The sequence below is a fragment of the Mesoplodon densirostris genome, chromosome 8 (genome assembly GCF_025265405.1).
Source record: "Mesoplodon densirostris isolate mMesDen1 chromosome 8, mMesDen1 primary haplotype, whole genome shotgun sequence".
In the NCBI taxonomy this organism is placed as follows: Eukaryota; Metazoa; Chordata; class Mammalia; order Artiodactyla; family Ziphiidae; genus Mesoplodon; species Mesoplodon densirostris.
In genome coordinates, this window is record NC_082668.1 from 93,027,615 (window position 1) to 93,044,496 (window position 16,882).

Sequence of the window (16,882 nt, forward strand, 5' to 3'; positions counted from 1 at the left end):
TGTTTGTTTATGCAAATCCTTGAACAGCTCTACCCTTTGCTTTTTATCAATATTGACAGAAAGCACGTACAATGAACTTAGCACTAAAATGGCATCCCTAATAGGTCAATCTGTTCCTGCTTAACATACCAGAGGGATATATCTTAAAATCTCAGCCATTTCTAAAAAGTTTGCATAGTTTCCTGCTTAGGAACCTAAATGGCTATTTTTGAGACCGAACATGCACATAACTTGGTATTTGCAAAAGGATGTATTTGGGGTCATTTTCCTGATAAAAATCCTGTTAGACCAGGTTGTATATCATGCAAGAAGACACTGAGGACTAGTACCTGCATGGACTGTTTAGGTTCATAAATGGAAGAGGTGGTTGAGACTGGATGCACACACTGAATGGTCTCAATTTCATTTTACATCAAAGATACTGGTTGAAAGATCAGGTCTTTAATAATATGTTTAGAGAGGAAAAAGAAAACTCTATTTGGTTTACCTTGAAATATTAGCAGTCTTTACACAGCCCATACATTTTGGAATGTATCCTTTATCCTCAAATAAACTGAAGTTCATAAAAATCTTTTTCACTATGGAAAAAGCAGAGCATATTGGGGGCTGGGTATTTAGCATTTGAGTAAAATTAATGCTAGTGTTAAAAATCAGGATAAATTGCAAATTTGGAATGAAATGTCTTACTACAGAGCCTGGTGCACTCTATCTGCTGAATAAATGTTGAATAAATTAATAAATAAAAGGAAGATCAGGGTTTCCAGCTTTATCATCTTTTGAAAACAGATACCCGCTAACATCAAAACTAATGCCATTTTGTCTACACTAACAATATTCATGTCTCAGGAACTTCATCATAAAGTTGTATAACTATTGGGAAGTTACTATAGAAATGCTAGTGCATCTACCCATGAAGTGTAACTGGGTCTCCTTATGCACAACCTCACATTGTATGTTCTCTGAATTAGGTTGCAAAGGACTGAACTTCAGGGTCTTATATCATGCTATAAATACAGGCAAGATCTACACACAGCTTGAATCAACACACACACACATCTTGATGAAAAATGATTAAAGTATAGTTGGTAAAACACAGTAACACAATAATTAAAAACTACACACACACACACACAGAGAGTGAAAGAAAATACTCAAAAAGTGAAGAGAAGCTGCTAATGTCAGCAGCATAACGGTCCCATGGTAGCCATCCTCCTTTCATCATGGTCAATTCATTACAAGAGGAGAAAAGACAGAAACTATGGGAAATGCACACCATCTGCTCAATCCAGATGCAACAGCACATGCCTCTTACAGCCAAAGCTTTTTACCAGAAACGGAAGGAGATGAGATCTAATCCTCTCATAAAATATCCCACGAAGGTAGTTAGACGTATTTGCATCACAAATAAATATAACACCAAAGTCATTATTAGATGAGATCTTTTAAATATCAGTCAAGACTTTTACCACTCAGTACACACTGATCAAACAGAATACTAAATCAGCATCAGAGAAAATGGGGTTGGATTCTATCACCTTTATTAAGCTACTCCTTAAAAAAAATCTTGCTTAAAACATCTTCATTCCCTGAATAGCAAGAACATTTTAGTCCAGTCTTCCTAGTTTTAAAAAGACACACTTTAATATTGTATATTTCAAGTAATGTGCATTTCCTTTCTTATAACAAAAGGTTAAAAATAAATATTCTTACCTTGAAATTGTGAACCTTTTCATATTTTGGAATTTGCTCGTTTTCTTTCAGAGTTGCTCTTCTAACAAGTGATGTCAACTGCGAATAAGCAAAGAGTTTCAGAGGTTGCCAGATTGTCACAGACGACTTTTGAGAACCCAGTTTCATTCCCAAGGCTGCTATCAATAAATCTTGCTGACGGCCCTCTTGTTTTGATTTGTGAACTGTAGCTCTATTAGTTTTCCTACCCGACCAAGACTCTTTGGATGGCATTTTGAAATTCACAGGAAATAAGAAAACCTATATTGATCTATGTCTGTCGATGAACTCTATTCAGCTAACAAATGAGCATTCTGCCAGCCAGCACAGAACCCTACCCTACAGAGAGCTGCAGAGAAACATCACGGAGAGGTGGAGGAGGATGATGAAGCACTTCTTAAAAAGAGGTCGACTAACCAGAAAAATTCTTCTTTCTTCCTTTTTTTTTTTTTTTAAAGGGCTCTATATTTAAGCTTCTGAAAACTTAAGAGTCTGAACAGAAATAGAGTCGATGCTGACATACAAAACATTCAGCATTTCTCTATCCTTTTTAAAAAGCCATGCAATTTTGACAAATGACACATTTCTAAAAGCTTTCTTTTCTAGTCAATATATTAATGTCCATTCTGAATGAAAGATGCCTACATACTGCCTGCAGTCAGTTTCTAGCAACTGACACCCTGTGAAGCCCCTGGCAGACTATGGGGGAGGGGAGGGATTTGACAAGGAAGGCTGGATTAGACTGGTCACCGTTAAGAAAGGAGATAACCAATGAAAATCAAGCAACAGTATTTAAGTACTGTATTCCTCAACTCACTGTCTGTTTCTCCCTCCTCTCATGTAAGATTTCTTGCTGGCTCAAGGCAAAAAAAAAAAAAAAAAAATTAGTGGGAAGACAATGAACACTGAATGAGTCATGCATCGTTACAAAATGGATTTTTTTAACCTATTAAAAGTAAAGGAAAATTAACACATACAACAAGTAGGTTTTAAAAAGAATGCACCACTGCCAGGTAAATTATGAAAGGCTGATCTGTAATTCACCTTTGTGCATATGGACTGAGGTGAGTTAACTAAAACCCCATTTTATTAAAGATGAGCAAAAGCTGATAAGTATTTTGATGAAAAAGAAAAGGAGTTTAACTAGTTATCATTCTATTTTCATGGAGAGCAAGAAGCATGCACATAATGCTGCCAACACCCTGGGGTGGTCAGTTCTGACTTCCTACCGTGAGTTGTTTTGTTGTGGATCTATGCTTAAATAGGTCCAACCACTAGTTTCATTCTTAGTCTCAACATTCTTCATTCAAAGAGCTTCAGGCCAGGTCACAGTGCAAGCCGGTTGGGAATAATTCCTCATGTTCACAGGTCCCAGATGTAGTGTAACTGTGCTTGTTGGACCTTAGGTGTTTTTGCTGATGTAGAAAGGCGGGTGCAGGGCAAGAGACTCAAATCCAGCTCCATTTAAGAGCAATACCTATACAATACTTTTTTACTAAGGTGCTATATAAGCTTAAGTTTTCTCATATTGGTTCCTTAAACACCTCCCATCTGTTTCCTCATGCTATAGTAATTAAGTTTAACCCATTATGATTCTAAGGTTACACTGTATTTAAAGAATCTAAAACTATATATTGAAATGAATTCAGTCTATTTGCTTAGATAATTGCAAAGATTTTATCTCAGATTTTAATCTACAGGGGTTATGGGCCCAATGCAGATTCTAATTTAATCAGGGCATGAAGTGGTCCTTAAACCATGCTAGATATTGATGATACTGAATGACTGATTTTCTAAACACCCCCAAATATTTTGAGTATATAGTTCCAACTTTTAAAACGGTTTATTCTTTTAAAAACATTTCTAAGAAAATAGAAGGCAAAAGTTAATATTTACATCTACAGATGTTTCATTTCCACAAATTTATATCCTAAAGTGATTAGCATGAGAAAAAAAAATTTTTTTCCCCAGAAGAAATAGGATGGAAAGAACTTTCCTTGCCTAACCTAAATTACTCTTCAGCTTAGACTTAGTTTGTCACATGATGACTAAAAATATAAAGGCCAGCCAACTCTTTAGTCACAAATAACCTAAAGTGAAGTTTATCCGATTCTCAGTGGGCCCAGAAAAAAACAGATTCTGAAGGCAAATTTAACAGTAATTTTTTTCTCCACAACATTTAACACTGAATGTTAAAGTTACTAAGTTAAAGAAAACAATCACCCATGTAACCCAACTAACTTTTTTTTCCTGAGTATTTCCGATCAAGGTCCTTTATTATAGATCACCCCAGTCCTTCAGCTGTAGTAACTAAAATTCAACCAAAGCATAAAAATATTCAAGGTAGATTTATCCAGAAAATTCGTGGCTGAGTAAAAATGAACATTTTGTCACTGAGAGGCCAGGTCTACTGCAGACTCTGCAGAGTCATACTGTCTTTCCTGAGTAATTTTTCTACCTAAGCAAGAAATACTGGAATAATTACAACTTGGGCAACTATCTAGGGCACTAAGGAGACCGGAAACAATGGTTTAGGATGAAGAACTTCTTAGCTCCCCTCAGGTGGCTGGGGGTTTGCTCACTATTACGCCTTCCATAACTGCAGCTGCATTTCTGCATTAATTCTGAGGAGCTCTCAAGTCAGAACTGCTAACTCTCAAATTCAGAACCAGTATCAAAGTTCTGACATTCCAGACAAATGTATACCACAATTCCTTATATTTTTTCTGGCCATATCTGTCTACTTAGATAGATACAGCATCTGTTAATTATGCCTATCGTTCATTGATTATTAGGCACTTATGCTCTAAGCACCCAGCTAAGCACTTTACATACAGAATCCCATTAATTCCACAGAAAAATGTCTATGAGGCATATACTATCCTCATTTTATAGCTGGAAGAACTGAGTAGAAGGATGGAAACACCAAACACTTCTTATGGAAACACCAAAATCACAACTAACTGCTGAAGAACCTCAGGCAAACATCCACCTCCTTTGTAACATCATGATGACATCACAGACTCATGATCTCAAGCCCCAGTTAACTAAGCTAAATCAACATTCCATCCAAAAAGCACCATAAAGGATTGTTAGAGCTGGCCTGGCCCTGATGCTCCGGGAGAAGAGTAGCTGGATTGACTTACTACTGGGTGATCTGAGTCACTGGTTCAGGTTTAGCAAATCCTGCAATTTCTATAAAATGTTAAAATTGAGATATAAACACAGCTCTTCCACTATCAAAATTTGTAGATCCAAGCAAATTCAGCTCACTCTAGATACACAGATTATTCATACATTTGTCCCCTGAATTATCATTTGTAACCTAGTTTCTCACCATTAGAGCCAAAAGTAGAATATATTCAAGGTACTTAACAACAATATGTCAGCTTACATTTATTAACTGACAACTACATGGCACTATACTAGTAAATGCTATACATGTATGATGTAGTTTAGTTGTTAAAACAATAGGGCAGGGCTTCCCTGGTGGCGCAGTGGTTGAGAGTCTGCCTGCCGATGCAGGGGTCATGGGTTCATGCCCTGGTCCGGGAAGATCCCACATGCCACGGAGCGGCTGGGCCCGTGAGCCATGGCTGCTGAGCCTGTGCTCCGCAACGGGAGAGGCCACAGCACTGAGAGGCCCGCGTACCGCAAAAATCAAAACAACAACAACAACAAAACCAGTAGGGCAGGTGTCACTTTATAGATAAAAGAAACAGAAGCTCAGAGAGATTAAGGTCACCTAAGTAATACGTGGTGAGAATAGGAGTTGAACCCAGGTCTACGTGACTTCAAATTCTGTGTCTTTCCTCTAGACTCTCCTGCCCCTCATATTACCTATAGTTATCATGCAATTTTGAAAGGCTATCATTTGAATAAGTTTCTGGATCATTTATATTCTAATACCTCTCAGATCACTAGCCAATTCAGTACTGCTTATATTTAATTTATAGCATCTTCCAGATTCATCACCTCCTCAAAATGTTCAAATGCATTTTAAGTCAAACATTAGAGATTTCTATACAGAACTCTATCAATTCCTTAAGTTAACATTGGGATAAATAACTTTATGTTGCATAGGAAACTCTTAAATCCGGCTAGGGCTCTAAGTTTTTATGCTCCTGGCATCAGTCACATCATAATTCCTAACTCAGTCTTCATTACATAGCTGCCCTAGCCTTAACGTAATGTCTCTCTAAAGAGATAACAATAAGGCACATCAATGCATTCACTTCAGTGCATAATAAATTTAAATTACTCTATATTAACAGTCACACTACCAAACTCTGTACACTCTAACATGTTCCCTGACTTACATGCAATAATTATGAACAGAAAACATTTGAAAACACAATGCGAACAAAAAGGCACAGCCCCGCATTCCTTACCCTTTCAAGAAACGAGAAACGACCAACTTCTCCAAGCACCAGTTTGAGGAAGTGTTCTGCACACCAGGCCCAGAAAGGAGGCGGCAGAGTGGCACACAGCCCGGTTACCAAGCCTGGTTCTGACAGATACCAACGACGTCACTGAACTTTTTGTAAGGCCCAGCTGGACTAAATGAACTCCATGGTCTTCTTTATATTTTTAACAGAAATTCAAAACGAAAAAGGAAGGTTCACACTCATTTAGCACATAGGAATGTGAAGATGTGAGTGTGTCTAAGTAGGAAAGGCCAGCTTGGCTATGAGTGAGTCCCTTCAAGGTAGCCCTGGCTAATTGACTACAGGCTTTTGTGTGGGACTCAGTTTTGCAGGCTCAGAAACTTAATTTGTCAGCAAGGAGATCATGTCTGTTTCTCAAGGGGAGAGAATGACATTATAATACCAAGCTCATGAAACTGGTAAGTAAAAGCAGAATGATGGCTGTCTAGTTTATACTAAGATATGAGATATAATTATCATAAAGTGGGTGACCAACATGCCCTTTTTTGGGCAGCATATCTACACTGGAAACAAAAAATAATTAGGAAGCAGATGAGAATGGAATCAGACAAGTGGAGTGTGTTAGATGAACTGAATATTTAATGCATAGAATTAAGACATCCTTTGAGTCCTCTACAGTTAGGATGGCCCTGCCACAGGACTAGAATGCTCAGTGCCCATTTAGTGAGAGGCACCTTCATTTTCAGTCAGTGCTTAGATGGGCATAAGCAGCTCTGAGCTCTTTGAGTCTCCTTTTTCCAGGTGTCTCTTTATGATGATTTTGCATATCTCTGTCCAAATATCTCAGGTGGTGATCTTAAGGTTAACTCATAGGACACAGTCTTATTTTTTCATTTACAAGTTCTTAATGGATGCTAGATTGTAGCCCTGGTGTATTGATAACAATTTATATAATAGGTGCTTTGGGAAGATAAAATAAAATAAATGGCAGATGTTTTCCTGCCCTGAATCATCTAACAAGTTAATATATACATGTAATTATATATAAAATTACATAAGAGTAAAGTATTCTAGTCTAACACACTCCAGTATTTGGCCATTCGCAGTGATGGTTGTATGATGATGATCATAATGTTCTTTCCCAGTTCTTCCAAATGAAAAGCTGAAACTGGCCCCCACAGGAACTTTTTCTCAATTTTCCCCCCTAAGTGAAGTTGAGGGCTCATTAGGGAAATATGTCATTACCTTTTGGTTTTTGTTTTACCCCAAATTTTGATACCAATTGCATGACTTAAAGAAACACTTTTATTGTTCTGTAACAATAGAGGAGATGAAATTAGAGAAGCTCTAACACTATATCAACAATTAGAGACTTTAAATCCAGTGCCAAACTCTGAGATCATAGATGTTTTCACTTCTTCAGAGAGCTTTTCATTGTAATATACATATGTAGGTATATGTATACACATATACATACATATACATATTAAAAAGCAGACTCAGATTGACATTAGGAGTATTTTCAGATTTTAAACTGCCATTAGAGGTTATTTCAAGTTATTGCAGTTCAGTGAACATTTCACAATCACCAATTTAACAAAAGCAAGCCAGTGAATCAGAATAAAAGCCAGGCACTGTATTTTCAGTTTTCTCATTCCACCACTGACTTCAACTGATTAGGATAAGATGAAGTCTATGTGATATGGTTATTTTAAAAAGGACCTGTTACCGAATTTCTTAAAACTTAAGTTATAAAAGCTGTTTCCTGTATGTGTAATTTGATAAGAATATTCCAAATGTAATTTATTTTAATATTCATTTTAAGCCTCAATAAAAATAAACGTGGGCTCATGGTATAAAGTGTATTTGTGAAGTTCAACCATACATTTGAAAGCCTATTTTTAATATTTGAAAATGGCAACGTGGGCTCATGGTATAAAGTGTACTTGTGAAATTCAAACATACTTTTGAAAGCCTATTTTTAATGTTTGAAAATGGCAACAGTGGCCTGAAGGTAACAGATTTAACTTTCATAAATAATCTCCCTGAGAAGAAGTATAAGCATGAGAATTATTCATAGATGTGTTAACTGTTCACCTCACTGCCAAATATTGTCTTTTCTTTGTAATGACACTACCACATGGCATGTTTTACATTAAGATAATGATGTTGAAAAAGTAAAAATAGCTTGCATCTCGGCATTTTTCTAATATAAACTTTATATCATGTCCATAGTATTTCATCTTATGAAATTCCTGTTAGTTCAAAGGTTCCTAATGAAATTGAAATTCCCCTAACTTGAATGTTATTTTTCGTAGAAGAGATAACTAGATTCTTTCATATATATATATCATACATACATATGATATATATGAAATCTATATATAATTAGATTCTTCCATATATGTGTGTATGTATGTGTATGTGTGTGTATATATATATATATATATATATATATATATATATATACTGTGCTCCATTTGAACCTTGACATCTCATGAGTGATTTGAGGCATCTAGACCAGGCCCACAAATGATTAGCACATTAGAAAGTAAGACACAGAAAGTCAGACTGCAATCAACTTCCTGTGAGAAGGAAGAAGGAAAGATTAAAGGATGATTTAACATCTATCTTTCAGTGACATTTTAATGTATTGAGAGGGATCTACCTTGCCATTTTCCTCCTCCACAAAGGACAGGTTAATGGGAGATAATTTAAGGAGCAATTGAAGATCTTCGGTTGATAAGGTCAAAAGTTATTTAAGGGGGCTTCCCTGGTGGCACAGTGGTTGAGAGTCCGCCTGCTGATGCAGGGGACGTGGGTTTGTGCCCCGGTCTGGGAGGATCCCACATGCCGCGGAGCGGCTAGGCCCGTGAGCCATGGCCGCTGGGCCTGCGCATCCGGAGCCTGTGCTCCGCAACGGGAGAGGCCACAACAGTGAGAGGCCCGCGCACCGCAAAAAAAAAAAAAAAAAAAAAAAAAGTTATTTAAAGGCTATCTGGCCAGCTTCAGCTAGTGCTTTACTACCCTTTCTACCAAAATGTCCCCAATAGCAACCAACAGTGAACAGGGGTGTGCAGGGATCCAGGGGTGGCTCTTCAAGCTCCCCTAAATGTGCCCATATAAAATGTTTAAAATAAAAATGTTTTCGATCAATGACTACTGAGTAAAATCGATGCTCTGGGAAGATGGGTCACAGTTAATCTTTAGGTTTAGCATGTCCCTGCCTAGTAGCAGGAAATTATCATCTAGTTTCAGGAAAGCAGGTTTGGGTGACTGGGGGAGTCTTACAAAATCCATTCCAGCAGCAGGCCTGGTTCTGTCACCATGGTGCACAGCAAGAAGTAATCTGTGAGGTAAATGGCTTCATAATCCTGTTCCAGTCTTACTTTACAATAGCTTTAATTACTGTATTCTTCTGCTTGTTTTGTTTAAAAAAAAAAAAAAAAAAAACACCCAGGCCCAACTCTTTCACTGCCTCCAAATCAGGAGCACTTATTTAGTCAGAGTTTTAGATTCTACAAACTGCTTTGTCACATACACAATTTCACTGTATCCTCACATTCCTGTTTTTCAGAATGACAGTGCAAAGGTGTTAAGGTACTTGATCAGGGGCAGAAATCATTAAGCAAAGGAGCAGTGGTGGGAACCCAGGCCTCCAGACTTCACACCTACTCCTCTGTCACTCCACCTGCTTTCCTGGGACCTGGAGATAAGATTACTCGAAGTGTGAGGAAACTGACTCTTACTTTAGTAAGGCCCCGGGCTGCAAACACCCAGGACCATAAGCAAGCAGAAATATTCACAGCTGAAAATGACCTTCCCCAATTCAGTGCTAAGCCTGACAAATGGTTTACAACATTCAGAGAAGTGAGGTCAGCCTTGGTGATTAATTTCTGGCATTTTAAAAGCCTTTTTAATTATTTTGAGGGTAGTGGGTAAAATGATATGATGCTCTTCCTTAGATACATGCAGCTCCTTCATCAAATGCCTACTAGGGCTTCAAGGAAAGTTACTGAGCAGCATGCCTGGTTTTGTTTTTGCATTGACTTTTCCTTTTATTATTTTTTAAAATTAAAAACAAATCAACAAAACTATCCTCCAAACGTGAATTGAGAGAGGGGTCTCTTGAGCAGCTAATTAAGCTGTCTTTAGAAACAGGTAATTAAACTTTCCATTAAAATTCACCAGACAAACATAATTTACAAGGTGGAAAGCCATTCCAATCTCATGGGTAAACAATCAACTAAGGCTTGTATTTATAACAGAGATTCCAGAATGGCCAATGCAGTGAGTAACTACATAATTAAGATGCATTTTATCTTTAAAAGAATTTGAGGTTCTGGACATGTGGTCTGAAAAAGTGTAAATACTTCATATAGCCCACAAATTCATTAAAAGAAGTACAGAGGGCTTCCCTGGTGGTACAGTGGTTGAGAGCCCACCTGCCGATGCAGGGGACACGAGTTCGTGCACCGGTCCGGGAAGATCCCACATGCCGCGGAGCGGCTAGGCCCGTGAGCCATGGCCACTGAGCCTGTGCGTCCGGAGCCTGTGCTCCGCAATGGGAGAGGCCACAACAGTGAGAGGCCTGTGTACCGCAAAAAAAAAAAAAAAAAAAAAGAAAGAAAGTACAGAAATGGTCAATGCATACGTGTACATTACAGACTCTCAAATAATTTTCATTCAATACATATTTTATTGAGTATCTACTATGTTCCAGACATTAGTGAAACTGGTGAACACCAGAGAATAGGGCACTATGCTATTTTCAACAGGACCAGTTATTAAAAAAATAGATATATATTATTGAATTAATAATAATTAAGTGGTGGATGGGTGATGTATTTTTAATCCTAACAATCACATTTTCTTACAAAGGTGGAATTAATTCATGAAATTTACGTCTATGCCCTCTTTCCAAGCTATTTCCTGCTCTCATGGTCCTTCTGAGACTCTAACCGGTGACTTCTACACTCTCCATCCCAGCTCTCTCTTGCTCTCCTTCCCCTATGGATGTGCCTTCCTAAGCCTCCTAATGCCCAAACCACAGGGAATTTTGCTGAACACCTCATATAGTCTTTTTATCAGAAATAATGCACACAGAGAGCTGCTGTTCTATTTACAATAGCCAAAACATGGAAGCAACCTAAATGTCCACTGACAGATGAATGGATCAAGAAGCTGTGGTATATACACACAATGGAATATTACTCAGCCATAAAAAAGAATGAAATAATGCCATTTGCTGCAACATGGATGAAACTGGAGATCATCATATTAAGTGAAGTCAGAAAGAGAAAAACAAATACCATATCATATCACTTATATGTGAAATCTAAAATATGATGCAAATGAACTTATCTATGAAACAGAAACAGACTCACAGACATAGAAAACAAACTTATCGTTCCCAAAGGGGAGAGTGGTGGGGGAGGGATAAATTAGGAGGTTGGGATGAACATACGCACACTACTATATATAAAATAGATAACCAACAAGGACCTACTATGTAGCACAAGGATCTCAAGGAACTATACTCAATATTTTATAATAACATATAAAAGAATCTGAAAAAATATATATATGTATATGTATAACTGAATCACTATGCTGTACACCTGAAACTAACACAACATTGTAAATCAACTATGCTTCAATAAAAAAAATAAATTAAAAAAAGAGAGAGCTGTTGTTTATAAACTCTCCTCCTCAATCTGCCTAATCACCCTTGCCATAAAGATTTAAAACAATTTTTAAAAATTTAAAGTTCAGTGTTATCTATAGTTAAGTGGTTAAGAGCTTGTCTCCTCTGTAAAAGAATCTCAGCTTCACTTACTAGTTACAGGATCTAAGGAGAAGTCTCAGTTTCTTCATCTGTAAAACTGGAATGATGACAGAAACTACCTCATAGGGATGAGATAATGAATGGAATATATGTAAACCTGTATCTTTAGTACCCAGAATACAGAGAGTTCTCAAAGCTCTCAAAGCCCAGGTGGTGGTAGTGATGTTGACACTGCTCACATCATTAGCATCAGTCTTATCACCTAACACAATGCTTGGAACAAAGGAGGTGCTAAATGTTGAAGCAACGAGCTCACAAAGTCATGGCACATTTGCAAGCCTTGCTGAATTCTTCAGACTCATAGACAAATGCCTGTCTGAACGGCTCCAGCTTCCTGCTCTTATGATATGGTCAGAATAGATTTAATATCAATACAAAGAAAATGGCCACTTTTAAAAATGTCTTAATGGTTTTTAAAAAAGTATCAGCTGGCCAGAGGTGCAAGGAAGCAGTGCATCTTAAATATTGTTTCCTCATTTGATGGCCAAAATGTATGCAAATATGAACTGAAAACATGTTAAACAGAAAATGTGTGACAACGAAGGCATCTTAGCAACATAGCTGACTAAAGGATGAGACTGAATTGAAAGCATTTGTTGTGTGAAGAGAACAGGTGCCACCTGAAATACAAAGGATGCTTGGGATTCATGAATTGCAGTTTCCAATTCTAAAGATTGTTGAATCGAGGTTTAACTTAATATGCAGGACCAAAACAACTATTATGGGAGGAATAGTGCAAAGTGCCATGAAAATTTATGGATGAATAAAAACTCTCTGTATTGATGAGTTTCAAGAAAATGTTAGAAGGAAAAGGGAATTTGGTTATATCTAGCATTTGTAAGCCTAAAGTTTGATTATTTTTCTTCCCATAAACTCAAACCATAACTTGCTGGAAAATTCCAAGATGAAACTATTTTCAAATGCATGAATTAATAAGGAAGACATTAAAATAAGAAGTATGATGTTAAAAAAATAACTTGCCTAAAATATCTCCTCCTGCAGGATCAGCTGTAGATTTTTTAAAGTGGATGCTCTGGTTGCATTTTTCAGTGTCAGAAATATTAAATCACATCATCAGTTGAACAGTGTTTCTCTGTTGTTTTCAGTTTCAAAAGAGCCTGGTCTTTCAGATACTAAGTATAGAATTTAATGCATTATTTTATACCAGTGGTACTGCTTTTAATGAACAACAGCATATTAAATTAGCTACTGTGGGTCACATATTTAGACAGTTTTTTCCTAACTCTGTTTCCTCTGTTGTTTCTAATCTGGATTACATTTAGAGATGTGCACCTCCACATTTGAAAAACTCTCCAAAAGAGGAAGAGTTAGCCCAGATGATGTAAAAGACATTTGGGATCCTTGTGGGGATCGTTTTCTTTAGGAGAAGTATTGTTTGAGGTGAAAGCTGAGCTGGCGTTTTTTTCCATGGAATACCATTTTTTTTTCTTGGAAGAACAACTAACATAAATTCTGGTTATTGAGACTGGGCATTTTCTCAAAAATGAACAAACTGAGCCTGTCACCTCAAGGAAAATAACTGACAGTGAGTGATAAAATCTAAACTTTCAAGTGAAAATAAGAATTTTGGGGCTTCCCTGGTGGCGCAGTGGTTGAGAGTCCGCCTGCCAATGCAGGGGACACGGGTTCATGCCCCGGTCTGGGAGGATCCCACATGCCACGGAGTGGCTGGGTCCGTGAGCCATGGCCGCTGAGCCTGCGCGTCCGGGGCCTGTGCTCCACAACGGGAGAGGCCACAGCAGTGAGAGGCCCACGTACCGCAAAAAAAAAAAAAAAAAAAAAAAAAGAATTTTGGAAATTCTGTATCTGCCACCCTGAACGCGACAGCTTCCCACTACTTAGATGAGTTTTCTGATGAAATTAATGATGATACTAACAAATGTGATTTTTTCATCATTTACAGAAATGTTTCAATGTTTGAAAGACCTAAATAACTCACTGAACCAGTATTTTCCAAAGGACCAATGCATGATGTTACAGAATAATGCATAGTTGAAAGATCCATTCAGAGTCCAACACAGACCAATGGATTTTAGTGTAACAGAATAAGAAATGCTTATTTATAGCATTTCAGATTCTACATTGCAAGTAGTACTTAAGAAACTACCACTTACCCAGTTTTGGTGTGATAGCAAAGAGAAATATCCAAATTACCTGAAAAGTCTCTTAAGATACTCTTTACCAAGTGTGTATTTGTATGAGGTCAGCTTTTCTTCATATACTTCAACCAAAATAAGATACTACCAGAGATTGAATGCACAAGCATTTACAAGAATCCAGTTTTCTTAATATTAAGACATACATTAAAGAGATTTACAGAAATGTATAAATGCCACCCTTCTACGTATGTTTCATAAAATATGGTTATCTTAATAATAATGCTATTATGTTAACATGTAATGGGTTTATTATTGTTCTTTTTTGTTTTGTTGTTGTTTTTTTTTGTTTTTTTTTTGTTTTTTGTTTTTTTGCGGTACGCAGGCCTCTCACTGCTGTGGCCTCTCCCATTGCGGAGCACAGGCTCCGGATGTGCAGGCTCAGCGGCCATGGCTCATGGGCCCAGCCGCTCCGCGGCATGTGGGATCTTCCCAGACCAGGGCACGAACCCGTGTCCCCTGCATCGGCAGGCAGACTCTCAACCACTGTGCCACCAGGGAAGCCCCTATTATTGTTTTTAAAATGAATTAATAGGTATTTTAAAAAATCTGTTTTAATTTCCAAGATAGTAAATATCACAGATATAACCCACATAAATAAAAGTTCTTTTGAGATCTTCAACAATTTTTAAAGTGTAAAGGGATCCTAAGTCCAAAAAGTTTGAGAATCATGGATCTAATCCATTAGTTGTAACCTTTACAACAGGATCTCACACATACACACAGAAAGACAATTATAGTAATAGATGTCTGGGCCCTGTGATGATTCTACTGAATCAAAATTTCTGCAGGTATCTCTATTGTATATAAAGCTTAATTGGTGAGTGCACTGATCTGACTTGGCCCTTTAATAAAAAAACTATTCTTGACTGTATATTTTATTTATTTATTTATTTATTTTTAAAACATCTTTATTGGAGTATAATTGCTTTACAATGGTGTGTTAGTTTCTGCTTTATAACAAAGTGAATCAGTTATACATATACATATGTTCCCATATCTCCTCCCTCTTGTGTCTCCCTCCCTTCCACCCTCCCTATCCCACCCCTCTAGGTGGTCACAAAGCATGGAGCTGATCTCCCTGTGCTATGCGGCTGCTTCCCACTAGCTATCTATTTTATGTTTGGTAGTGTATATACATCCATGCCACTATGACTGCATATTTTAGAACTTTCCCAAAAGTTTATTTTAAAGTTATTTTTAAAAATTTTCTTCATTATTTTATTTCTCAAAAGTACTAATATTAGTAATAGTATCTTTTTTTTCTTTTATAGTTCTGAAGCAAATCTTTATTCATTGTTATTGGTTTCCCTGCTTCTGAGAGATACCATGAAAAGTGGTAAACTTGAATTGTGTTAAAAAGCTGAGAGTGTTTTTTGTTTGTTTTTCTTTTTGCCTCTAAATCATAATAAACTCTCTTCAGTAAGTTTTACATATAGTCTCTGGAGTACTGATTTGAAAGACACTTCAACTGCCTTCAAAATCTTGTTTATTTAGGAGATGACTGTCAACTCAGAGGTCTTTTGTCAGTTTCAAAGAGCTAAGTAAGCTTCAACTTTGACAATAAAATGCTAATAAGCACTCTGAAGACTGAAATGATGAAAACCTGAAGATGTCAACCTAAATTTAAGTCAACTATTGAAAATGTATGTGTGCTGACATCTTAAATATAATAAATTTATATTATTATAAATATGCTTTATATTATATATATATAAGCATATACATGCTTTATTATATTATAAATCTTAGTTACCATTATATATTATTAATACTCAGATAAATTATGTTAATCATTTAATATGGTTCCATTGTAAAAACTTTAAAAAAATTAATCCAGATCTCATTCTATTAAGTATACTGCAATTTAAAATACACATGCTCGGGCCTCCCTGGTGGCGCAAGTGGTTGAGAGTCCGCCTGCCGATGCAGGGGATACGGGTTCGTGCCCCGGTCTGGGAGGATCCCATATGCCGCGGAGCGGCTGGGCCCGTGAGCCATGGCCGCTGAGCCTGCGCGTCCGGAGCCTGCGCGTCCGGAGCCTGTGCTCCGCGACGGGGGAGGCCACAACAGTGAGAGGCCCGCATACCGCAAAAAAAAAAAAAATAAAATAAAATAAAATAAAATAAAATACACATGCTCAAGTCCATTCTCTACGTCTGCGTCTTTATTCCTGTCCTGCCCCTAGGCATGGGGACATGAGGACATGGTGGGGGGAAGGGTAAAATGGGACGAAGTGAGAGAGTGGCATGGACATATATACACTACCAAATGTAAAATAGATAGCTAGTGGGAAGCAGCTGCATAGCACAGGGAGATCAGCTCTGTGCTTTGTGACCACCTAGAGGGGTGGGATAGGGAGAGTGGGAGGGAGATGCAAGAGGGAGGGGATATGGGGATATATGTATAGGTATAGCTGATTCACTTTGTGATACAGTAGAAACTAACACACCATTGTAAAGCAATTATACTCCAATAAAAATGTTAAAAAAATAAAGTAAAATAAAATAATTATTCACCCACATAAAAAAATAAATAAAATACAATACACATGCTGTGGGGCTGTCTGGTGGTGCAGTGGTTAAGCATCCGCCTGCCAGTGCAGGGGACACGGGTTCGAGCCCTGGTCTGGGAAGATCCCACATGCCGCGGAGCAACTAAACCCGTGCGCCACAACTACTGAGCCCACATGCCACAACTACCAAACTCCACGCGCCTAGAGCCTGTGCTCAGCAACAAGA

General features: G+C 37.6%; 1 protein-coding gene across 3 annotated transcripts in view; it reads right to left on the bottom strand.

Moving 5' to 3' along the window:
* Positions 1-16,882, bottom strand: part of CHN1 (chimerin 1) — a 198,549-nt gene that overhangs the window by 51,165 nt on the left and 130,502 nt on the right. For all 3 annotated transcript variants that reach the window (XM_060106036.1, XM_060106037.1, XM_060106038.1), the window contains one exon: positions 1,711-1,788. In XM_060106036.1, the coding sequence (XP_059962019.1) occupies positions 1,711-1,788 (78 nt within the window). The remainder of the gene's footprint in view (positions 1-1,710; positions 1,789-16,882) is intronic.